The sequence below is a fragment of the Ursus americanus genome, chromosome X (assembly GCF_024610735.1).
Source record: "Ursus americanus isolate L20-20 chromosome X, mUrsAme1.1.p, whole genome shotgun sequence".
Lineage (NCBI taxonomy): Eukaryota > Metazoa > Chordata > Mammalia > Carnivora > Ursidae > Ursus > Ursus americanus.
The window spans coordinates 111,591,579-111,618,821 of NC_142164.1; the positions used below are offsets into that span (position 1 = coordinate 111,591,579).

Consider the following 27,243-nt stretch of genomic DNA (forward strand, 5'->3'; position numbering starts at 1 on the left):
ATATTTACCTTAAATGCTACGATGTTTTTTGTTACATTTGTCAACACTATTAAAGTTTTCTTCTCTCCAGATTCTGTACTTCCAAAATAAAGTTCTTCTGCTGGGCTAGGTGGTGACAAAAATATAAGGCATTTGTATTATTCAGAATAAATGACAATCTAATCATTAGCTGGAAGATAAGTATTTGGTTAATATTTTCTGCTCATTTGTATCAAGAAATTTCATCAAAAAAAATTACAAAGCAACTAATATAGTTTGCGTTTTTTTTTAAAGATTTTATTTATATAGTTTGCATTTTAATCTTACTAATTCATTGCATGCTATTAAAAGTCCTATGGTTTTCCCCAAGAATCAAAAAAGGACAGGAGAGAGAATTAGGAAGATTCTGAATTAGCCTATAATCAGCACCATCTTACGGCGCATTTAAACTCTTTGGAAGGTTATAGAAAATCAAAGAAGAAACTGCTGCTTCAACTTTGATTAGAATGGGGCATAATTTTATATACTAACAGAAAAGCATAACTTAAATATATCTCTAATGATCTTTCATTTTAAATCACAATAATTCCTTATGTAATTCCTTAATAATAAAGGTTTTTTTCTAAGTAATATGGAATATGAAAAACAAAAAATTTGGGGTGGGAAATATTGGTTAAACAGTAAAATCAGTGAACCTCAAAATGCAAATTTTACTATTACTGGCCAGTATAGTACTCACGACCTAAAATAAAAAAAGACCGAGGCAAAATTTGTGTAGTTTAATTACATTAGTCAAATTGTATCAGGTGCCTCCAAACAATGGGCAGAACAGTGTTTCTGTTTCAGATAAAAAGGTGAATTCTTCACTTTGAGCTATATATGTAAGTAGATTCATTTTATATCAGGAATGTCTACATATCAGAGACATTCATCTGGAGGATACACATTTTTAAGGATGTGCTGTCTGAGAAGGGCTTTGCCCAACTCTGGACAAGACAAATTAGCATGGTTGCTGGCTTCCTTTTAGAACCCAGTCTGCAATAGACCACAGAAAAGAGAAGGAGGTCAAAACCGCTCTCAGTAACCAGCACAAAAACCCTGAGACATTGTGGGGAGACAGACATTGGTTGGGTCCCTGAGCCTGTGCAAAGTGCTGTGACGCGCCCGGGGGCAGAGGCAGGCAGTGGCAGAGCCCAAACTGCAACCCTAGAAGCTGCCCTGTTCTCCTCTGGCTTTCTCTCCAGGCAGCTCTTCCAGTCAACCCTCAACATTTGTTAAGGCGAGATCTATGGTTTTCACAGGCTTCCAATGAAAAAACTGTGTGTAATTTCTAAACCAGCAAAGGGAAAAATGGAAAACAAACTCCACAGGGGGGAAAATGGCAAAGAAAAACCACAGCCAACAGAATATGCATGTGTTGTCCCCTGCCTCCACCCCCCCATAAACATACACAGATGGTAGAGATAAATCCAAATACAACAGTAATCAAAATATATGTAAACAAACCAGCCTTATCAGTTAGAATATCAGATTTTTAAAAAGTCTGGCTGTACTGTTCATAAGAGTCATACCTAAAACAGTTACACAGAAAGATTTCAAGTATGGGATGGGAAATGATACATTAGGTCATCACCAAATAAAGTCGGTATGGCAATGTTAAGGCCATATAGATTTACCAATGAAAAGCATCATTAGTGAGAAAGAGATCTTTACATAATGATAATTACAAACAACCCTGAATCTGAGATTGAGTAACCCAGAAACAAAAACAGAGATGTACTGAAATCTGGCTTGGTAAAAAACCTCTTTTTCTAGTTCAGCTTTAGCTTTTAGAAGATCAAACTGACAAATGCATGGTTCAGTGTCGATCCTGGCATTGTCGAAGTTGTGCAAGCCCAACAGTATCAGTAAAATGAGAAAAATATATGTCATTCAGATTAACTGTTAACATATGAATATTCACTTTTATTATCTGATATTCCATTAAACACATTTAATGGAATAAATAAAAAGGTAGCTAAAATATCTACTATGACTGACTGGAAACCAAGGTGAGCCTTTGGATAACCTTTAATTTCGTATTTCCAGTTTGAAAAACAGTACAGGAGTTTTCTTAATTTTGCAGTTCCTTCAAGATAATCAAGACAGGTTATAAAAGCATAGCTAATAAAATCCTCAACTATCATTACCTGATGTGTAGTAAGGGCCCTTTAAACACGCTCAATGGTTTTTTGAAAGCTTTCATTTTGGAATCAGCCTTTTCATTTTCTTCTGCTTTGGAAGTATGTTCAGTTAGGTTAATCTAAAGACCAAAAAAAAAAAAACATATATATATAGAGAAAGAAAAGATAAAGAAAAAGAAATTTAGTTTTATGCTGATAGCTGGGCAGTTCATTAGGTCAAAAAATAAACGTTACTGTGATTCAATCCAAATTACAATCTTTAACATAAGTTTAGCACACCTAAATTATGTATTTAACATATATTAACATGACCATGAACATATATTCGAGAGCATACTTAAATAAGTCACTACAGAAAATATAACATGGTCTTTCCCTTATAGTCTTTAAATTTGTTCTAAGTTATATTTATCCCTCTATCAAGCCCCTGATAACTCATACAAAGATAACGAAGTGCTCTTTGAAAACCGAAACAGAAGTAGATATGTTTTAAACTAATTACTTTTATCTCAGCTAAATCAAAAATATTTTCAATAAAACAATTCCTTCAAAGTGCATTTTGCCAATTTTTATACAAATGCATGAAATCAGCCTTTTTAAACACAAAAGCGACACTACTGGTTAGCTAGTACCATCCTTCCTCTTGTTTACAAAGATGTGGAAGGGCAGCAAGTTAAGTGAATTACAGTCACATACCTAGCTAGTTGTAGAATTGTGGACAGGCCACAGGTTTCGACTCCATTTTATTGTTAAAATTACCTTTTTTAGGAGAGCTGTTTGTTCTTCATTCGAAACTGTTTCCAAGGTTTCTTTGCCATCACTTTCTAGATCTTCCTTACTCGAAGCTTCATCCTCACTGGCAATAGGCCCATTTTCACACAATGGTGTTTGGAAGTCATCATCTACTAGTGGCGGATAGCTGTACTTGAAGGGATCCTAAGAGGAAGGAATTTTATAACAGCCTGCTAAGAGGTGGGTAGAGAAATAATTGTCTAAGTAAAATTAAAATCCACTCTCCTGGCCAAAAAACAAAAACAAAAGACAAAAAACCACACCAGACTTAATTAGTGAAATTTTTAAAAAAGGAAGCATTTCAAAACACAAAGGGAAAAGCAGTAAGTGGTGTGGACAACTGGCTAGCCATCTGTGAAAGCACCGAGTTGGGTCTTTAGCTCATTCTTTGCACCAAAAAGAACTTCAGATGGATAAAAACTTGGAAGTATGTATTTTTTTAAGTTTATTATTATTATTTTTTAGTAATCTCTACCCTCAACGTGGGGCTCAAGCCCATGACCTTGAGATCAAGCATAGCACACACTTCCGATGGAGCCAGCCAGGCACTCCAAAAGTGTGTATTTTTTAAAAACCATGTAAGCTTTTAAAAAAAAATAGCTCCAGAACACCACATGGGATTGAAAAACAGAAAACAAAACACAAAACCTAAGTAACGAAGACCTTTCTAATCATAGCACAAAACCTAGCAGGCATAAAAATATTGATAAAAATGGAGCAGACTAAAATGAAACCTCTCTGAATTGCAAAAAAACAAAACCCAACAATCAACCAACCAACCACAACCCCCCCCAAGAAAACCCCCTAAAAAAACCAAGTTGTTTTTTTCTTTAAAGCCATAACTGGGAAAATTATGTACCACATGTATGAGAAGCAAGACAGATTTTGTTAATATATACAAATCAACAAAAGTAATAACAGAATAAAAAATAAAGGAATGATACAGAGTTCATAGAAAAAGAAGAGACTACCTTTTAAATCATAAAAAATGAGCAACATCACTTACAATAACAAAAATGCAAAACCACAATATTTTTCACCCAAGACTGGCAAAGATTACAAAAATGAGAGTATGTGATGTTGGCATGGATGAGGTTTAAGGATTGCCACATGTTATTGGGAAATGAGCACAATCTCGTTAGAGGGCTGGCAACAGATAACAAAATTTAAAACTACAAATACCCACTGACCTGATGATTTTACCTCTAGGAGTTCATCTTCTACTTACACTGCTATACCCACGTACCAAGAGTTATTTACAAGGATATTCACTGCAGAACTATTAATAATGGCAAGAATAGGAAACAACTACTAGTCCTTCAAAAGAGAACTGATTAAATACATTATGTTATATCTATACAGTAGAATATTCTGTAATGGTCTAAAAAATCAGGTAGACCTCTAAGAATCAATATGGCATAACCTAACAAGAAACCAGTAAAACAACATATGTGAAAAAATAAAATGGACAGAACATCTCCAGGAGAGAAAACTTGAAAACAGTGACTGACTGCCTTTGAAGAGTGGCAGTGGGCAGTAATGTGGGGAGGGAGACATTTCACTAAACTGTCGTACTTTTCAGTCTTTAGGTACTGCTTGCTTTAAAAAAAAAATGGTGTCTATGTATTACTTTGGGGGAAAAATTATGTTAAAGAATAGAAGTCCTACTATAATTCTGAGTACAGCCCTGAAAAAATACGCCATTAATGACAAAGAAGGGAGATAATCTTTTCTACCCCTAAAAATAATTTTTACTAGATGCCATTAATTTTAACAATTCTATGGGCAAATTATTAAAAACAAATCAAATAGCTCGTTTAACTAAAGGTAGTACCTGAAAATGAACCGTACTGTGTTCTTCTGTTAAAATGTAAAATATAAAGGCTCAAAATAGGAAAGTTGCAAATTTCAAATAAAAAATATTGGTTCAAGTTTCTTCTAACCAAAGAAAACAAAAGGACATGCCAAAACTTTTTATCTTGCTAGTCATTTGATCCTGGTTGAATACAATTTTGCCAGGTAGACAGTATATGAAGTTGATTGTAAAAGACAACTGAAATATTATCAAGTTAATCCAAAGCATACCAAATCCATAGGCTTTCAAAGTTTAGAAAGAAAAATTATCATCACAGTATGTTTCATTGTTATGTAGTATTAAAAATTTAACATATACCTACTTATTCCTGGTCTCTTGTTTGAAAGTAGCAAAACAATTTCAAAAAAACTTGAAAATACATATTATTTTTTAAATTAAAAAGCCTGTTCAATAGTAAACAAATGGAAGCAAACTAAGGCATGTGAAAAAAAATTCAATAAGTCATGGTTACTAATTAAATAATTTATGGTTCATCTCTAGATACAGGAATACTATTCACCATAAACGAGTAAAACAGCTTGTTATATTGATTTGGAATGATCTCTAAGACATGTTGTAAAGAAAAAAGTAGGATGCACAATGGTGTAAAAATACACTACTTGTTTAAAAGAGATGGGAGGGAGGAAGAATTACATATATATTTGCTTATCTATATTACATATTCGTGGAAATAAATGTAAGAAATGGAATTGGGAAGAGGAAGAGAGTGATTGGGATAGTAACAGAAAGACTTTTCACTGAGTATTGTTTCTGAATTATTTGTGCTGCATATTGAATACTTTTCGGTTTAGAACCATGTAAATACAGAACCTACTCAAAATGAAAACAACTTGAAAACGTACATTAAAAATGTCTGTAATGGTGTTATTTTGGAGTATCTACGATCTTTCTCTGGATGTTAAGATATTGCTTTTTCTTTTTCCTTAAGGAAAGAATACACCCTAATGCGCCATGATGCAGTCTTATTTTAGAAACACATTTCAAGGACTATACTTACAGTTCCACCCATGTGGGGAGGCAGGTACTCTACGCTGACATAGTCCTGGACTTCATTTTTACTAGTAAACTTCAACAAACTCACTGCTTCTGGACCAAGCCAGGATTTCACAATTTTGAAAGCAGCTGAAGAAAAAAAGTCACTTCATTAAATTCATTCTCTTTTCAATTAATTTACTGTACGTGCTCATGTCGGTCTTCTGAAATTAGTTTGGGCGAAACTCTGTTAATATATATCTTTTCCCTGTAGGCATTTACATTGTGACTATCTGTTATGGGTTTCAAATGTTCCATGAAGATTCAGGAAGCTTAAATTACCTTGATGTGCATCAATAAACTTACCAAGGTTCTGGCCTCTGTACAAATCTGTCAGTGATCCCCACTACTAAGATTCCCAGACACAGAATCACATAGCACTGCGGTTTGAGGAATAACTGCACAATAGTATGGAAAGGGTCATTTTTCCTTCTACTCCTGATAAACCCCCAACCTGAAAAACCTTCTCAAATGGGAAGTCAACAAGAGAAGGAAGTAGCCCTCCTCACGGGTTTGAGCTAGACTCAGACTTCATCCTAACCCTAAACTTCTCTGCCTTTCTCCCAAGCCCTGCGGCTTATATAATTATGAGGAACTTATTTATGGAACCTACAAGAATACACTGTTATCAAACACAGCTGTTTAGTAATTACAATCTTGTTCTTTCATGCTATTCTAATTTATACCTAATTTTTTTAAACCTTGTTTCCATTCTGACATTCTAAACACATTTTAAAGAAATTAAAAGAGGAATCCTGCATTAAATTTGCAAAAACATCAATGAAAAAAAATCAGGAAAGAAAACAGTATGATAAAAATTAAATAGTGGTTCAGAAAACTGCATTTTTACTTTGGCTAATTATGCTTAAATTTTACATAAGATTTACATTTTCATTAATTTCACTTTAAAAAGTTTGTAAGTTGACATGTTTGAAGCTATGCTACTTGAATTAACCAAAGTGCTAAATCTAATTTTTTATAACAGCTTTGTTGAGATATAATTTACATACCATAAAATTCACCCTTTTAAAATATGCACATCAAAGGTTTTTAGTGCATTTAGACAGTTGTATAACCATCACCACTATCTAATTTTAGAACATGTTCATAATAAAAAAAAAAAGAAACCCCTGCCTATAAGCAATCTCTCCCTATCCTCCCTACCTACCTCATTCCCTGGCAACCACTAATCCACTTTCTGGATTTGCCTATTTTGGATATTACATATAAATGCCACCATACAACATGTGGGTTTTTTTTTATTGGCTTTGTTCACTCATCATGCTTTCACGGGTCATCTATGATGAAGCATGTATTGGTATTTAATTCCTTTTTATGGCTGAATAATTTTCTATTTTATGGATCTACAACATTTGTTTATACATTCATCAACATAAACATCTGAGTAGTTTCTACTTCTTAATATTATGAATAATACTGCTATGAACATCTGTGTCCAAGTTTTTATGTAGACATAGGCTTTCAATTCTCTTGGGAATATACTTAGGAATGAAATTGTTGAATTATATGGTAATTCTATGTTTAACTTTTTGAGGAACTGCCAAACTGCTTTCCAGAGTGGCTGCACCATTTTACATTCTTACCAGTAATGTATGAGGATTCTAATTTCTCCATATCCTCAACACTTGTTACTGTCTTTTTGATTACAGCCATCCTAGTTGGTGTGAAGTAGTATCTCATTTGGTTTTGACCTGTAGTTCTCTAATTACTAATGATGTTGAGCATCTTTTTATGTGTTTATTGCCCATTTGCATATCTTCTTTGGAAAAAGGTCTATTCAAATCTTTCGTCCTTTTTAATTGGGCCATTTATCTTCTTATTGTTGTGCTGTAAAAGCTACTTATATATTCTAGATGTAAGTTCCTTATCAGATAATATGATTTGTAAATATTTTATTCCATTCTGAGAGTTGTCTTTTCACCTTCTGGATGGTGTCCTTTGAAGTATAAAATTTTAAATTTTAACGAAGTCCAATGTATCTGTTCTTTTGTTGCTTGTGCTTTTTCGGTGTCGTATCAAGAAACCACTGCCTAATCCAAGGCCACAAAGATTTACTCCTATGGTTTCTCCTTTTATAGTTCTAACCCTTACATTCAGGTCTCTAATCTACTTTGAGCTTATTTTTGTATATGAAGGGAGACAGAGGTCCAACTTCATTCTTTTGAATATGGATATTCAATTATCCCTGTATCATTTATTAAAGAGACTATTCTTTCTCAAGAGAGATCTTGGAAGACAGTGGCAAAGTAGAAGGACACTAAGGCTTGCCTCATCCCACAAATACAACTAGATAACTATCAAATCATCCTAAATGCCCCAGAAATTCATCTGAGGACTGGCAGAACAAGGTAAAGAAGAGGCCACATTGAAGGTAGGAAGTAGAGAGACCTGGCTTGGGAGAGAAATGGATTACGGCTACTGCAGTGGGGAGGGAGCCTTGGTCATGGTGAAGGGCAAGAGACAGACTAGCACACAGGGGAGCACGTGGGGAAAACAAATCCCCATAGCAACTGGCTTGGAAAGCAAGAGGGCCTGAATTTCTTGAGTTCTTGCAATCAGTAGGCCTTAAAGCCTGGAGTTTTAAACGTCAGTGTGGTTGGCTCTGGGAGAGTTCAGAGGACATTGGGGCTGCTCTTGGGGAAAAGGCAGGACAAAGAGCCCATGGATATACAGTGTGAAAACAAGAGACCTGAAGAGTACCTGGGGCACAAGGTACGGAGGTTATTTGCTCATCCTGGAGCATGTCCCAGACAAGCAGCATTCATGGAGAGACCCCTTGGGGAACAAAGAAGGTGGCAGGTATCATTTCACACCCCCATCCCTCAGCATAAGCACAGGGCCACCTGCAGGAACCAGCACAACACTGACACTTGCTACCTAACTCACTTACACCAAGCTCTTCTAGACCCCTGGGCTCTAGAAGAAACACCCTTCCCAGTCACGCTTGCCTCGGCCCCAGGTCTGCAGGTCCCCTCCCCCAGAACACTGGCCCAAACCCTTGCCAACACTACATCTCCTGACCCAGGAGTTTTCTGAGGCCTCAGATCCTGTGGCAGCACCGACAGGTCTCACTTCAAAAACAGACCAGAGCACATCTAGTTAAAATGTGCCACATTCAGGCCAGGGACCAAACTCTGCCCACAACAGGCAGAGATAGCCTCTGCAGATGACTGGCCTGCAGGATAAAGTGGCCAGAACACAACAGCAGAGCACCCACAGCACACACTGGAGATACCCCAGAAGCGCCAGGCCCTGGGGAACAGGGGACACCACACGGCAGGCCGCTACAGGACCTCTTCTTCACAAAGCCATTACCCTCAAGAACAGGAGATGGAGCTGCCTTTCCTAACATACAGGAACAGGCACAGAGACTTAGACAAAATGAGAAGACAGAGGAATTTGCCCCAAATGAAAGAACAGGACAAGGCCCTGGCCAGAGATCTAAGTGAAACAGATATAAGTAACATGCCTGATGGAGAATTTATTATTATTTTTTAAAGATTTATTTATTTTAGAGAGACAGTGTAAGTAGGGGTAGGGGCAGAGGGAGAGAGAGAGAGCGAGAATCTCAAGCAGACTCCACACCAAGCATGGAGCCCAACACGGGGCTTGATCCCATGACCTTGAGACCACAACCCAGGCAGAAACCAAGAGTCAGATGCTCAACTGACTGAGCCACCCAGGTGCCCCATGATAGAGAATTTAAAGCAATGATCATAAGGATACTCACTGGACTTGAGAAGAGAATGGAAGGCATCAATGAGACCATTAACACAGAGATAAGGAATAACAAAGCAAAGAAAAAGGGCTCAATATACAAAATGAGAAACACACTTGATGGAATGAACAGCAGGCTGAAAGAAGTAGAGGAACGAATTAATGACCTAGAAGACAGAGTAATGGAAAAGAATCAAGATGAACAAAAGAGAGAAAAAAGAATTATGCAAAATGAGAACAGACTTAGGGAACTCAGTGACTTCATCAAACATAATAACATTCATATTATAGGAGTCCCAGAAGAAGAATAAAGAGAAAAGGGGGCAGAGAATTTATTTAAATAATGGCTGAAAACTTCCCTAATCTGGGGAACAAACAGATATCCAGATCCAGGTGGCACAGAGAACACCTAAGAAAATTAACAAAAGCAGATCCACATCAAGACATATTTAGGGGCGCCTGGGTGGCTCAGTCAGTTAAGCATCTGACTCTTGGTTTTGGCTCAGGTCATGATCTCAGGGTCATGAGACTGAGCCCTGTATCAGGCTCTGCACTCTGCAGAGTCGGCTTCTCCCTCTCCTTCTGCCCCTCTCCCCCCACTCAAATAAATAAATAAAATCTTTAAAAAAAGACATATTGTAATTAAGATGGCCAAATATGGTGATAAAGAAAAAAATATTAAAAGCAGCAAGACAGAGAAGACAGTTGCATACAAAGGGAACCCCATGAGGCTATCAGTGGATTTTTTCAGTAGAATCTTTATAAGCCAGAAAGGAATGGTAAGATATATTCAAAATACTGAATGGGAAAAACCTGCAGCCAAGAATACTCCATCAAGCAAGGCTATCATTCAGAATAGAAGGAGAGATAAAGAGCTTCCCAGACATTCAAAAACTAAAGGAGTTCCTAACTACTACTAACCCAGCCCTGTGAGAAATATTAAAGGGGGCTCTAAGTGGAAAGGAGAGACCAAAAGTGAGAGTATAAAGATAGGAAACACTGAAGCAGTAAAAATGAATATTTCCGTAAGCAATCAGTCAAGGAACTCACAAAATAAAAGGATGTAAAATATGACACCCTACACTTAAAATGTGGGGAGAGAGGAACAAACAATGGGTTCAAACTTAAAAGACTACCAACTTAATATAGACTGCTATATGTAGAAGAGGTTATTTATATACAAACATAACAGTAACCACAAATCAAAAACCACTAATAAGTATGCAAAGAATAAAGAGAAAGAAATCCAAGTATACCACTAAAGAAAACCAGCAAAACATGAAAGACTAAAAAAGGACTGGAGAAAATCTTCAGAAACAACCACAAAACAAGTAATAAAATGGAAAAATACATATCTATCAATAATTACTCTGAACGTAAATGGATTAATGCTCCAATCAAAAGACACAGGGTGACTGAATGGACAAGGAAACAAGACCCGTCTATATGCTGCCTACAAAAGATTCATTTTAGACCTAAAGACACCTGCAGATTGAAAGTGAGGGGATGGAGACACATTTACCATGCAAATGGCTGTCAAAAGAAAGCCAGAGTATCAATACTTGTATCGGACAAACTGGACTTTAAAACAAAGACTAACAAGAGACAAAGAAGGACACTAAATACTCATAAAGGGGATAACCCAAAAAGAAGAAATAACAATTGTAAATATTTATGCACCCAGCATGGGAGCACCCAAATACACAAAACAGTTAATAAGAAACATAGAGGAACAAATCAATAATACAATAGAAGACTTTAACATCCCACTTACATCAATGGACAGATCATCTGAACAGAAAATGAACAAGGAAACAGTGGCTTCGAGTGACACACCAGACCAGATGGATTTAGCAGATATATTCAGAACATTCCATCCCAAAACAGAATACACATTTTTTTTTCAAGTGTGCATGGAACATGCTCCAGAATAGATCACGTATCAGGCCACAAAACACACCTCAACAAATTCAAAAAGATGGAAGTCATATCATGCCTCTTTTCTGACTACAGTGCTATGAAACTAGAAGTCAACCACAAGAAAAAATCTGGAAAGAGCACAAATACATGGAAGTCAAATAACATGTTACTAAACAATGAATGGGTCAACCAGGAAATCAAAGAAATAAAAAAGTACACAGAAACAAATGAAAATGATAACACAATGATTTAATACCTCTGGGATGCAGAAGAAGCAGTTGTAAGAGGAAAGTTTATAGCAATACAGGCCCACCTCGAGAAGCAAGAAAAATCATAAATAAACAACCTGACATTACACCTAAAGGAGCTGGAAAAAGACCAATAAACAAAACCTAAAACCAACAGAAGGAAGGAAATAATAAAGATCAGAGCAGAATCAAATGACATAGAAACTAAAGAAACAACAGGACAGATCGATGAAACCAGAAGCTGGTTCTTTGAAAAAACCAATAAAATTGACGAACCTCTAGCCAGACTTACCAAAAAGAAAAGAGAAAGGACCCAAATAAATAAAATCACAAGTAAAAGAGAAATAACAACAAACACCACAGAAATACAAACAATTATAAGAGAATATTAAGAAAAACTATATGCCAACAAATTGGACAACCTAGACGAACATTCCTAGAAACATATAAATGACCAAACCTGAAACAGGAAGAGACAGGAAATTTGAACAGATCAATTATCAGCAGAGAAACTGAATCAGTAATCAAAAAACTCCCAATAAACAAAAGTCCAGGACTGGATGGCTGCACAGACAAATCCTACCAAACATTTAAAGAAGAGTTAATGTGTATTCTTCTCAAACTATTCCAAGAAACAGAAGAAGGAAAACTTCTAAATTCATCCTATGAAGCCAGTATTTCCCTGATACCAAAACCAGATACAGTTACCACGAAAAAAAAGAACTACAGTCCAGTATCTCTCATGAACATAGATGCAAAAGTCCTCAACAAAACACTAGCAAACCAAATTCAACGATACATTAAAAAAATCATTCACCACAATCAAGTGGGATTTATTCTTGGGTTGCAAGGTGGTTCTATATTCACAAATCAATCAATTTGCTACATCACATCAATAAAAGAAAAGATAAGAACCATGTGATCATTTCAATAGATGCAGGAAAAGTATTTGACAAGGTACAACATCCATTCATGATAAAAATCCTCAACAAAGTAGGTTTAGAGAGAACACCTCAACATATTAAAGGCCATATATGAAAACCCACAGGTAACATCATCCTCAGTGGGGAAGAGCCTTTCCCCTAAGGTCGGGAACAAGACAAGGATGTACACTCTTGCCACTTTTATTCATAGTACTGGAAGCCCTAGCCATAAGCAATCAGACAACAAAAAGAAATAAAAGGCATACAAATTGGCAAGGAAGAAGTAAAACTTTCACTATTTTCAGGTGACATGATACCATATAGAAAACCTAAAAGACTCCACCAAAAAAACTGCTAGGACTGATAAACGAATTCAGTAAAGTCACAGGATACAAAATCAACGTGGAGAAATCTGTTGCAATTTTACACACCAATAACGAAGCAGCAGAAAGAGAAATTAAACAATCTCATTTACAATTATACCAAATATAACTAGGAATAAACTTAACCAAAGAGGCGAAAGACCCGTACTCTGAAAACTATAAAAACATTGATGAAAGAAGATATTTGCAAATGGTGTATCTTTTCTTTTTTTTTTTTTAAAGATTTATTTAGGGGCACCTGGGTGGCTCAGATGGTTAAGCATCTGCCTTAGGCTCAAGTCATGATCCCAGGGTCTTGGGATGGAGCCCCACATGGGGCTCCCTGCTCGGCCGGGAGCCTGCTTCTCCCTCTCCTTCTACTGCACCCCCGCTTGTGCTCTCTCGCTCTGTCAAATAAATAAAATCTAAAAAAAAAAAAATGTCAGTCCTTTAATTTCATTGTTCTTCTTCAAGATTATTTTTACTACTCTTGGTCTCCTGCATTTCCATGTGCACTTAAGAACAAGCTTGTCAATTTCTGTAAAAAAGGTAGCTGGGATTTTGACAGGGACTGCACTGAATTGGTAGATCAATTCAGGAAGTACTGCCAACTTAACAATATTAGGTCTTCCAATCCATGAACAAGAGATGTCTGTTTACCTAGATCTTCAATTTCCTTCAATGGTGTTTTGTAGTTTTCAATGTATGAGTCTTGAACTTCTTTTATTAATTTTTACTTCTAAGTATTTTATTCTTTGTGATACTATTATAAATGGATTTTTTTCTTAATTTCATTTTTGGATTATTCATTGCTAATGTGTAGAAATACAGTTGAGTCTATATGTTGATTTGTATCATGCCATCTTGCTGAACTCATTCATTAGTTCTAACAGGGTTTTTTTGGTATATGTATTCCTTAAAATTGTACATATAGAAGACTATGTCTCCTACAAATATAAATAGTATTACTTCTTTTCCAATATGGATGCCTTTTATTTCATTTTCTTGCCTAAGTGCCCTGGCAACATAAGTGTTGAGAGCAGACTACTCTGTCTTGTTCCTGATCTTAGCGGGGAAAGCATTCATTCTTTCATTGCTCAGTATCATGTTAGCTCTGAGTTTTCATAGATACAAGTTTTATATAAATGCCCTTTATTAGGCTGATAAAGTTTTCTTCTGTATATTCAAAATTAACTTTACCCAAAGAGAGGTCTGGCCTTTGCCCTCAGCTTCTGGAAGGTCATCTTCATGCCTGATAGGAGTGCCCCTGTTTGCCCGAGGGCCTTGGGTCACACTGAAACAATATGATTTAGGGTGGGGACTTTGGTCACACAGTATGAGTAGACCTCTGGAGAGAATGGAGACTGAGATCAAACACATGATGAATCAGTCAGGTCTATGTAATGGGGCCCTAATAAAAACTCTGAACACCCCGGTTTGGGTGAGCTTCCTTGGTTGGCAATACGCCAGGAAGTACTGCCATCTGTCAATGCTGGGAAACTAATGTGTTCCACGTTTGGTACTTCCCTGGATTCCACCCTATGTTTTTCTTCCCTTGGCTGATTTACATCTGAATCCTTTTCCTGTAGTAAACCATAACTGTTAGTATAATAGCTTTCAGTGAGGTCTGTAATTCTAGCAGCCCTGAGGGTGGTTTTGAGAACCCCTGAACTTACAGGTGGTGTCAGAAGTGAGGGTAGTCTTACATGGACTACTGTGGTCTCCCTAACTTTGCAGGTGTTACAACTCTTTGCACCTCCTATTCCTAGTTTCTTGAGTGCTTTTAGCACGAGAATGTACTAGGTTCTGTCAAATGCTTTTTCTGTGTCTGAGATGATCATGTGCTTTTTCCCTCTAGTCTATTAACATGTTGAATAACATGGATTGATTTTCATATGTTGAAACAACTTTGCATTCCCGACATAAATCCCACTTGGTCATGGTGTATCATCCTTTTTATATGCTGCTAGGTTCGGTTAGTACTTTATTGTGGGTTGGTCCATCTATATTCATAAGGGATACTGGTCTTTAGTTTTCTTTTCCTGTGATGTTAATAGAATGTATCTGCCTCATAAGATGAGTTAGGGAGTGTTCCCTCTTCTATCTTTTGGAAGAGTTTGCAAAGGTTTGGTGTTGAGTCTTCTTTACGTGTTTGGTAGAATTTACCAGTAAAGTCATTTAGGCCTGGACTTCTCTTTGTGGGATGTTTTTTGATTACTAATTCAAGGTCTTTTGTTATACTTCTCTTCAGATTCTTCCTGAATTATTTCTGTATTTTGTCTTTCTAGGAACTTGTCCATTTCATCTATATCATCTAATTTCTTGGCATACAAATGTTCACAGTATTCTCTCATAATCCTTTTAATTTCTCTAAGGTTAGCAGTGATGTCTCTCATTTCATTCCTGATTTTAATCACTGGAGTCTTTCTTTTTATCGGTTTAGCTAAAGTTTTGTCAATTTTATTTAAGTTTTCAAAGAATCAAGGTTTCGTGTTTCATTGGTTTTCTCTATTGTTTTCTATATAACAATTGACTCTGGCAAACACAAATGAAAATGTACATTCTGAAAATAATATTAAATTTACAATCATGTTAAAGTTGATAAAGAGTGTTCTTCAATGCTTTTAAAATAAATTTTTACCAAAAAATATATCATGACTGTCTTATAGAAGGATCATGTGCCTACAGAGATTTGTAGTAAATTTCAGATTCATGCCACCTTTCTCCTCAACCGAAGCCCAGGAGAAAATCTGGCCAACGCCTGTGTTCTGTGACATGCCCAACTGTGGATGACAAACTGAGGCATCTGACTCTAGTTTTACCTGAATGGCTGAACATCCTGATGCTGTTTTTAGAGAAGACTAATGCATGTGCTGCCCAGAGCCTGGGGGTAGAACATTGACCCGGTTTGCTTAGGAACAGCTTTTGAGTGTTCTAGCTCAAGTACACACCAAGCACAGCATAAACATTATTTAAAACCACCACAGAAATATGGCTACATTGGAAAAAAGGAAACCAGACATTTTGTTTTGGCAAAGTGTTAGTAATATACTCACCGTTCATTATCCAAGGCATATCAAAGATCACCATTTTGGCTGAAAGACAAAAAAAAAAAATTCACTCAATGTGATTTAGTGCCACTATAGTCATATCACTTTTACCTGGTCTAGAAAAAGCTGGTCATCTAAACCTAACTAAAAACTGAGCTAGCTGACTCTGTTCTAATTCAGTGAAGTGTGAGTGGTGCTCAAACCAAATTAACTTCTCACACTGATGAGGGGCACACCCAGGGCAGCTTTTTGGAAATGACCACTGCTTTATCACCGTCCTTTGGCAAATAGCCTGTTCTTTTGTTCGTTTACTGCTTTTGCTGTTTGCAGAAAGGTACAAAAGAAAATAGTTAAATGGGTAAGTGCTGTTTTTGGATGTGGCATGTCATATTAGTGCTGAAGCCCTGTGAACTTTAAAATGATTTCAATGTCTACATGTTAATTGAATTTAAATAAAAAAATAAAATGATTTCAATGTCTAATTTATTGGTTTTGACAATTTTCTAGAGATTTATATTGTTAAACCACTCACATTTTCCCCTCACCCAAACTTTAATACACCATTATGTTTTAAGAAACAGAATTTATACTTTTCTTCATATTATAAACCCCAGGAAGCCAATAATTCCCAAGTATACAGAAGTATTATTTGCATATTTAGATGAAGATGTGAATAACCCTATTAACAATTATGAGAAAGAACCAGAAATCACAAAGGGAAGTTTTGATATCCAATTCACTGTTCTATTCCAAAGGAATCAAAATGTAATTTCATTCTTCTCTGAGCAGAGAACCTCCTAGAATGATTATATTAATGTAGGACAAGTAAAGTAGGTGTAAGAAACAAGGTATCTTCACAGAGGTACCCTGGTGCTTAATACCTCAATCTTCATCTGTGACATGCCTAAAAAGATGTGGACTTAAGGTTTTATGAAATAATGGCTGTGTTTCACGACTGATTTTGAAGCATAATCAGTTTAAGATTCTACAAAACTTAATGTGTGCAATAATGTAGTTACCTAGTTACCTCTAGTTAATTGGAATGACTAGTGTTCCAATTCATCTTTATACAGACCCATGAATTTATTAATAGTTCTCTCAAAAGAATTTTATATATGTTTTATAAGGTAATCATGATATTTATACTATTTATAAATGGCTCTTCACAAACTTTTAGATATTTCAATAAACAAGTGGATATTTTATTTTCATTCTGTACATAAAAGGAACAAGCTAATAATATGGGGTCGAGATTCCCTACTGACCAATTGATTGGTATGTAAAACTTAATGAATCAGGGTACATGGTAGATCCAGGAAGAATTCAGACTAGCAGATCCTCCAGGTTTCCCAACCAGACATTCTCTTTACCTAAAAAGGTTCATGAATATTCCCTCTGAAGACATGACAGTAAAGGGGCAGCAGTGGCACTGATCCTTGAGATCCTTCATGCCTGCTGTCTGTTCCTTACTTCACATGAATAATAATGGGAAGGCATGCCAGAGTAAGATGATTTAGGGATCTTAAGCTTTAATATCACCTAAGTCAGGAGTCTCAAAAGACCCTAATTGTGGTATTTGCCAGGGCTGTGCCCAGGCAGACCTGTGAGTTTCCATTTTCTGATATCCCTGTTGTCCCTCTTCTGCTTTTTTCACTTTTAGTCCACTGGAGTTAAAATATATGACTGTTTATGTGGGACAGCATCTTGATTTCTCCAGAGGAAAACCACCATATAAATCCAATAAATCAAAAATGAATACATAAGATTTAGGAGTTCTTCATTCAGGTAATTAATGCAAGAATCATAATTAAAAATAAACTCTAAATGCCAGATTTAAATGCAGTGTACGCTAGTCTAATGTGGGTTTTTTTTTGAAAGATTTTATTTATTTGAGAGAGAGCGCGCGCGAGAGAGTGCACGAGTAGCGGGCAGAGGGAGAGGGAGAAGCAGACTCCCCGCTGAACAGGGAGAGTGATGTGGGACTTGATCCCAGGACCCTGGGATCATGATCTCAGCTGAAGGCAGACGCTTAACCGACTGAGCTACCCAGGCGCCCAAGTCTAATGTTTTCTTAATGACAATTTTAAAATAACAATTAGTAACATAGTACATTTTATGTATGAGTATCGCTTATCACACAGTATACTTTATCAATGTTGCTTATCTGTTTCTTACATGTAAGAAGTTCCATATAATAAATATTTTAAATGAGTTTTTTTATTGAAGGATGAATAAAATTGGATAATCTTTTAAATAAAGGTATGTTTTTATGTACCTATATATGTATGTGTGTGTGTTATAGGATGCCACCTATACAGTTTAGAACTGAAATTCTTAAAACTATAAAGGGCAATGATTATGAAAATTTTCCCTTATATCTACTAGGATATGCACTTAAACTTCTATGCACACATTTAAGCTCCTCGTCAGAAAATAACACTTCAGGTATTAAAGTCTATAATAATATAAAGCAATCTTAGCCATTATTTATAGTTTCTATATATTGTATTTTTATAAAGGAGTAAGTTACTTACAGAGGTATTTAGGATAATAAACCTTAAAGCAGTTGATGATAAAGCGTACAAAGTCCATGTCCTAAAACAAAGATTACACATTTAAATCTTTAAGACTATCTACATTAGAGAATTTTAAATTGCACATTTCTAAAGGTGATAAACTATTAAATACAAATGAGACAATTCTTTAAAAAATAAGCTCATATATAAATACATATCTATATTCCCAGGGATCAAGGTTTTAAGTCATTAAGCTACTTATAATAATCAGTCCTAAAATCAAGTAAAAGAAATCAGATACTTAAACATCATTCCTGTTACCTCGAACTAGTGAGATATTCCAGGCTGCTAAAGTAACATGGCATTATAAAGGGGATCTAAAAGCAATCCCTATAGAGAAATTCTAAAAAGCTGTTGAACAATTAAGGAATTATTGAAACAAGTATACAGTTTACAATCTCACTACTTGGAATGATAATACATATATTAATTCCAGTATATTTGCTTTTTAAACCTAATTTCTACACTTCGTCATAGTTTCAATAAGATATGTTTTATCAATTTTTTTATACAACAGTTAATCTGAACATATTGGTGTGCTGTATCTGCTTTGCCTCTAGCTTCTTTCCTCTTATTTAGGGACCTAGAATTAGAATTTTTTAGTTTATATTCGAGTGTTGTTCACTGACTCCAATTCCTGGAAAACTTTATGAACATAACTGTCTGTTGGTTCTACTGCACTGAACACAGCAACATGAAATTAGGTTATGAGGGTCACTATTCACATGGATCATTTCATCCCATGTTATTCTATGGCTGCAAGCTGAGTTACTAATCCTGATCAGCCATCTTAGAAGGACTGTAGGATGAAAGATAATCAGGCAAACTTAAACCCATCAATTACTGAAAGATGAGCTGTCCAGAGATGAGTCTATAAAGTGATTTCTAGGATGTGAGTTGCAGCATCTTTAATTTCAGTAAACTGAAAGTAAGCATTCCTTAAGTGTCTTCAGTATTTTTTTATGGAATAAATCCTAATATACAATAGTACCTTTATAATTAATTATTATATCCACTGTGCACCGAGTTTAATAATTTGTATTTAAGAATCAAAGAAGTATCTCAAAATAACTAGTTCTATAAAAATTTGGTTACCCAGTATACAATCTGTGGCCCTGAGACTTTGCCTAAAAAGTCTTCATTCAGTATTCTTGTTTTCATCTTTTAACTGAATAGCCTTGCTTATAAAATCCCAACTTACTGCTAATTCAAGTGGATTTCATAGGCTACCACTGGTGTTAAGTATTATTAGTGGGCACTACAATAAAAAGTTCCATTGAAACCTATTGCTCTGCATTCTGTGAGATGTCTTCAAGGACTATTTCTTGTCTTGTAAAACATCCTCCCTTTGGGGACCCATGAGATACTTTTCTCTCTAGTTCAAGTATCAGGAATGAATATAATTCTCCTAAAACACTGGTTTTAAAGTATGACCACTGAAATAATTTTAAATGAATCCATTTCTTTCAGGCAGACAGATGAAAGATTGGAGTCCAATTAGTGGCCCAACTCTAACAAATAGCTTTTAATTTTTTTTGCCTTGCAATTCTGCATACTGTTTATTAGCGAACTTAAATCCTTTGTGAATCATGAGGGAGTCATATATAAAAATAACTCAATTGGGATTCAGTATTTTAAAACATTAATAATGATTTAAATAGTAATGCAAATAAACCTTATTTATAAATTAAAGATAAAGAGACAGCATATAAGTAGTTTGAAAAAAAAACCAGATAGTTCAAGTCAATTCCTTGCCCCTATGTTTGGCAATAAAAAAATTAGCATTTGTTTATGATTCTGGGTTAATAATTAGAAACAATCATATACAAAGGATGACAGAATCATGATTTATTTTTATGGAATACCTATTTATCTAGGTATTTTGATTTAGACTTTGGGTATAAAACAATTTACTCTGTAATCTACAACTCACTGAAATGGCAACTAGATTGAAAAAAATCCAGGGCAATGGACTCCTAAAATATACATAGAGATAAAGATGAAAATAAAAATGTGTGATCCCACCACCCAAAAAAACCTCTTGTTCTCTCCAGGCTATTTTTTGTTTCTTTGTTTGTTTGCTTTTTTGACGTCTAAGAGTTCCTTTTTTGGAGGCTATCGCTAGGACATAATCCTGTCACCTTTTTCATTATTCATTTTTAAAAAAGGTATTTTCCAGTATTACTAGCACTTATTTATAAACACCACTTTATATGGCTACATATACTCTATCAATTAATACACCATAATTTACCATTTGGCCATGCTGACATTTACATTTTTTCTAAGTTTTCACTATTTTAAATGACACTCTGAAAAAGATACTTGGCACACAATGCTGTTTTCTGTACTCAGGATTATTTCTTTAAAATAGATTTCCAGAACTTAGTTACCAGGCAAAGAATATGAATACGAACACCTTAAGATTCTTAACTACTCTGCCGAGTGGATTTTCAAAAAGCTTTCACTACTGCCCCAGGCAGGTGTGTGAAGGCCACTTCATTGCTACCAAGAGTAGCTAAGATCTGAACGTAAGAGACAACAGCTATAATCAATGTGCCAAAGGATCCCCATTGCTGCTGAAGGGTCTCTAGTTACCAAGGTCACAAGGGCCCAAATTAAAGACTGGTGGGTTTTACTTATTTTTTAAGCTTGACAAAATCACCTGCAGAAAGCCGGTTTCCAAAGCCAACCAAATCAAGCAAACAAAAACCGCCAACAAAATGACAAACTGCCATACATGCAAAAGTCAGGTGAACATCTCACAACTGCCAAACATGGTATGAATCTAACGGTACTACAGAGAGCCTGCATTACTGTCCTCAATATTTCCTGAGTGCATTTCTCTGTGCCAGGCATAGGGTTAGGTCCTGCGGGATGTTAGTTCTGACAGAAGAGTTCAGTGTTTCCACAGCTACTCATTACCCTGCCAGCTTCCATGTCCTACCCTGACATCTTGTGTATCACGAGGGACAATTCTAGGAAACACAGTTTCAATGCCAAATACTGAAGCAAATTTCTTTCTCTGCAAATCCTATTTCATGTCTGACTTGACTCACAATATACATGGAAAACAAGTAAATACCAAACTTGGGATTTGGTCAGCTCAAACGTACAGCAGTATTTGGTTGGGAGGAGTGGCAGGGAGGACATGACAAAAAATAATGCTTGTGAATTAAAGAAATGCTTACTATGCTATTTATTCCAGTTTCCGACAGGTCAAACATCACTGTTACGGGTTTCCCATTTTCTCTTTTAGCATAACGTTCCAACCAGAATGCGATAAGCTTCTTTTTGTCCAACATGGTTTTATGGTCTTTTACGTGATACTTCACCCTGATCCAGACTTTTAACAGAACACAGGATAAAAATAAGAAAAATATCTGTCACTAGAATATTATTTTACACATAGATCATTCCTTTCCCTTAACATTTTTCTTCATTTACAATTCATTTTCTTTCTCAGATTAAAAACATCTCTTCCTTCTTTTAAATAAGAAATAGTGTGCACTTGGGAACTTTAAATAAGAATAGAGTGCAGAAAGGGAAACTCTCTTCCCCCTTTGGAAAATAAACAAAGTTCTCTAGTAAGTAAGAGGGAAAAGAGAATAAAGGTGAACAAACAATATTTGGTAACAACCTAAGAGTACTCTTCATGTGCTTAATAAGAAAGCAAGCCAGTGGTTCTGTGAAGCACTAGAACAAACATCGCATGCGGAGAAGCAGCCTGGACAGAGGCACCAGGGCGGCGCAAGTTGGGGCAGGAGCGTGCGCATGGACAGAGTGCCACAAACCACTCAGAGCAGGGCAGCTAGGGCAAAATGTGGCCAGGGCTGAGAGGAGCAGCTCAGGAGACAAGGGCTGGGCTGGAAAGACTCCAAATCAAATGCTAAGGTGTGATTTTCCTACTTAAGACATTCCTTGGAGGCAGCAGCACGGAGGGGAGAATGGAAGAGGCAGAGAAGGAAACCCAACAGGCTGTGCCCTGGAAAAGCAGTTAGGGTCTGAACTGAGAAGTGCTGATGGAAACGGGGAAGGGGTTCCATTGAAGCTGTGGCAGGGGGGAAGGGCCAAAGTCTGTGGCGTGAGCTGGGTGGTGCGCAAGGAGGGCAGGCGGTGGGATGCGGCCCGGCTGTGCTTTTGTGTTGAAGGTGGCCGGCAATCCATCCAGTGGCACAGTCAAGTGGGTAGCTGGGTATATAGGTGCATGTTCCCTGGGGGTTGAGTGGGGTCACTGCTGTTTGTGGGGAGGCAAGGTCCCTGAGATCACCCAAAGGGAATGTATCAGCTGGAAAGTAAAAGCAGCCAAGAAAGGAATGAAGCCCGGGAAGCGCATGTAAGGGACGGGGGAATGAGAGCAAAGAGAAACGAAGACTGGGAAAGAGAGCCAGCGACAGGAGGGAAATGCTAGGAGAATCCTATTACAACAGGAATGGACCACAAGGGGCAGAGGGGGCGGGCGAGCAAGCGCTTGGGATGGGGCTCTGACACTCGTGCCCAGTCACAGCCTTGGTACAAACCATGCTGGATTTTGGACAAAGGACAGAGAGGAATAATAAGGGAGTCATCAAGACGGTAGGGATGGTTGTTCCTGGTCCTCCTGCTATCACAGATTTCACAAGAAGCTAAGGGGAGAAGACCGGTGGGGGGTTGGGAGGGACAAGGACATGACAGGAACAGATGTCGATCTTGAAAAGTCCATTTAGCAACCCTTAGCAACTGTTGAAAAGATTTTCCATGGAAATACTGGGTTGAATTTTAGTATCAGCAAGTTAGAAAGAAGATAATGACTCTGAATTACATTATTTTGGCTGTGTTACAGGATGTAGCATTTGCCTTTACCACCTACTTTATCACAGTGCAAACAGTAATGCAACGAAGTGTTTGACACTCCGTCAAGATGGCCCTAATGATCCCCAACTGTAGAAAACTTGATGTGTGGTACATATGGAGAAGGTTCTGCCTATTATTAATTCAGCTGAGATAAATGCATCTCAAAATCTTGAAAAGCCAGTACATCAATTAAATATACTTACACAACTTGTTGCCTTCTTTGTCATAACCATGGAGATAAATACCACCAATTTCCAATAACCATCTGGGAATGGAGGATTCAGTCAGGTCTAAAAAAGGATAAACCTGATGAGTAATTGTAACTTAGGGGCCTTTTAAAAAGAAAACTTACAATGTAAAGGTTAATGTTATATAGTAGGCCTGATATTAAAAAAGATAAGCTTATTCAAATATCTGGAAAGAACGTCTGGCAATAAAAAATGGTGTTTCTTACTAGGTAAACAAACTACATAAAGACATGGATGAGAGAAATGGGAAAAAAATCCATTCCCCTTGACACATCAGCCATTATCACGTGGACACATTTCCACGTTTTGGTTGTGTTTCACATAATAACTTTCACATAATAACTTTCAATAAATACTATCACTATTGGACAATTTCAAGATAACATGCTAGTAAATATCCACATTACAGCCTCAGGATTGATTTAAAAATCACTTATCGTTTCTCTAGTAAAATATTTTTCTACAAAGGTTGATATCCAGTGGAGTCTAACTCATTTTATAATCTTGGGACAAGTGGAAAATACTTCAAAAAAAAAGCTAGATCCTTTAGGAGAAGGAACAAAACAAAATCTGTCCAGTCTCTAGTGAGGACACAGCAAGGCAGCAAATGCCAAGGCTTTTGTTTCATTCACCAGTAGTTCCCTGGGAACTTTCAAAGATTCTTTACCTTTCTGCACCACCCTTTTACTGTATCTCAGCCATGTGTCACTGGAAACTAGCAATCCCATATAAGAAAAAAAAACTGTTGAGCTTAAAAGTTCATTCTGTACTTAAAGGATTTATATTTCTTTACTTGATTAATAAATCCTTCAGTTTGTTGAAATGATCTATAGTTTTTACATTTCCAATGAATTTATTTCTTAAATACTCCCCTTTTCATAGATTCTTTCTACAAGTATGAAGACTGGGGAGAGTATCTGCTCTGGATTTATTTGTTGACTTTTTTGTCCTTAGTCTCTAGACTCATTCACTCCAGAGTTTGTAACGCTCAAGGTCAAGGAATCCTTCTTTGTACCTCATCAAAACCAGTAGTTATGCCAGATTCCTCCTGTTAAATTTTTAGAAGAGAGATAATGGGTAACCTTTCCTGTCAAGGGTTCTTCATATACTTGAAGACTGTTAAAAAAAAAAACAACAAAAAACCCTTCCAAGATTTAAAACTCCCATTTTGGGGGAAAATGTCAATCTAGAATTGGGTCTTGAAATCAGTAAGTTAAGCAAAGGCTGCCACAGGCATCCATGGGGATAAGCCTGCTTTTTTAGGGACCCCCGCAATTATTTAGTAATGCTACAGGGGGCACCTATTAGCACAAGGAACTCTGGGGATAAAGACATAAGGCAACAACTGAAAAACAAAACGAAACTGGAAAACAATAATTCCTCCGTATCTGTAGGCCTAGTAGTGACGATGCTGTCTTGCTATTGTTCAATAGTACTGAACTAAGCAAGCACAGATTAAGAGACTCTGCTGAGTGAAAGAATCTGAATGTAATTCTGCACCCTGGTGATCTGATTTCCCTATGAACGATACTACTTTTAAGACATTAGTAAGACGCTCCTTTCAAAGTGTTAGTGGGTTTTTAGAAAACATTGTATTTCGGTGTTTAGGATGATTACCAAGAGTATTTGCAAATACACTATTTGATAAATGTAAAACTAACATTTATGCAGGGGACATTATATTGTCAAGGTTAAACTGAACGCCTTACCGTTGACAGACATCTCTTTCCTCCACTGAAAACTCTCATCAAGCATCTTCAGCGTTTCATCGACAATACTATGTCTCCAAAGTAAGTAACTTTCAACCCAGTTATCATCTTGTTGTAGCCTTTCAACATCACGTGGATCATATTTATCTGGCTTATCTGGGGAGAAAACAGTAATAAATAGCCAAGTCAGATAAATTTAACACAAATGCTGGGAGAAAAAAAAGAGACAAGACAAAGCTCAGCTACAGAAGATAGCTACTTGAAGGATGCAGCTCAGAAGAAAATGCAATGTAAAGGATTGATGGAATTTCTAATTGAGAGGAGAATAAAGTTATCCAAGGATGGCGAGCTTACTTTAAATAAGCCATAGAATTAAAAAAAACACAGTAAAATATTTTTTTAAAAGATTTTTATTTATTCATTTGAAAGAAAGAGACAGAGAGAGCACTAGCAGGGGCGAGGAGCAGAGGGAGAGGGAAAAGCAGACTCCCTGCTGACCTAGGAGTCCTACGACGTGGGACTTGATCCCAGGACCCAGAGATCACGACCTGAGCCAAAGGTAGACACTTAACCACCTGAGCCACCCAGGCGCCCCAAGACCATAGTAAAATATTTTGCATGACCATCTCTATAACTATAAACCAACATCTAGGAAGATTATGTTGCCTGAACTTGAAATCCTTACCCTGGTCAATGAAAGAATGAAGTTTTATATGTAAAGTAAGTTGTACTTAAGAAGACATTTGTTTGGCAATATCATTTTTATTATTTTTTTAAGATTTATATTTTTTTATTTTGGGGGGAGGGACAGAGAGAGTCTTAAGCAGACTCTGCGCTGAGTGCAGAGCCCAACACAGTGCTCAATCTCACGACGCTGACTGAGATCACAACCTGAGCCAAAACCAAGAGTCGGACGCTCAACTGACTGCGCCACCCAGGTGCCCCTGGCAATGTCATTTTTAAAAAATGAAATACAAAATAGAAAACTGACCACGTGTGTAGCAGTCAACATTTCCCGTAACTTATTGGAATAACTGTTTCCAAAATAATTTCTTATCTGCTTACACACAAACTATGGTACTTGATATTCCTCCTTCTGCATCTTGCTCTATTTTTCTGTAACTGAACTTGGACTCCTCACAACCACCTCTGCATGTCCAGATTCTACCATTCTGCAAGACTCCTTTCCAATGCTTCCTCTTCCACAAAACTTCCCTGAGCCCAGAAGGAATTCCTTTCCTCCTGTGAACAGCTACAGGACTTAAACTATGCCTTTCTTAAGGCACTTAGCATGTTTTCCCTTTAATCAGAGTTATGGCATATGTGCCCTAACTTCCCATATAGAGACTGTGTGTGAGAGCACAGTCTATAGGTTTTAGGACTCCTTCAAAGCAGGTTATACTACTGCCAAAGAAAAGGCCTTCAGAATAACTGAATCTGCTCCTTCTCTATTTTTATTTTCTCAGTTAATGGTACCCTCCCAGGGGCCCAAGTGGGAACTTCAGAAAATTCTCTGGCTCTTTCATCACCATTTTTTTTTTGCATCTAGTTAGATGCCAAGTTTTATAGATTCTACCTCCTCTCTACTTCCTCCACCTTATTTCAAGCCATCAGAGATAGCAGCCAAAAGGGCAGGAAAATATAAAGTACAAATATTCTTCATTGAGTCTCCATTTCCTTATCTTTAAACTGCTTTAGATAATCACAGGGTTGTGTGAAGATCAGATGAAAATACATATATGAAAGTACTTGGCAGTTTAAAGCACTATAAAAT

General features: G+C 36.7%; 1 protein-coding gene across 2 annotated transcripts in view; it reads right to left on the reverse strand.

Annotated features, from left to right (window-relative positions):
- Positions 1-27,243, reverse strand: part of MOSPD2 (motile sperm domain containing 2) — a 54,127-nt gene that overhangs the window by 11,938 nt on the left and 14,946 nt on the right. For both annotated transcript variants that reach the window (XM_045805050.2, XM_045805049.2), the window contains exons 3-11: positions 25,470-25,625; positions 23,716-23,802; positions 21,871-22,025; positions 18,638-18,698; positions 16,110-16,148; positions 5,828-5,952; positions 2,922-3,098; positions 2,169-2,281; positions 9-105 (exon numbers count right to left, since the gene is read on the reverse strand). In XM_045805050.2, the coding sequence (XP_045661006.1) occupies positions 9-105; positions 2,169-2,281; positions 2,922-3,098; positions 5,828-5,952; positions 16,110-16,148; positions 18,638-18,698; positions 21,871-22,025; positions 23,716-23,802; positions 25,470-25,625 (1,010 nt within the window). The remainder of the gene's footprint in view (positions 1-8; positions 106-2,168; positions 2,282-2,921; positions 3,099-5,827; positions 5,953-16,109; positions 16,149-18,637; positions 18,699-21,870; positions 22,026-23,715; positions 23,803-25,469; positions 25,626-27,243) is intronic.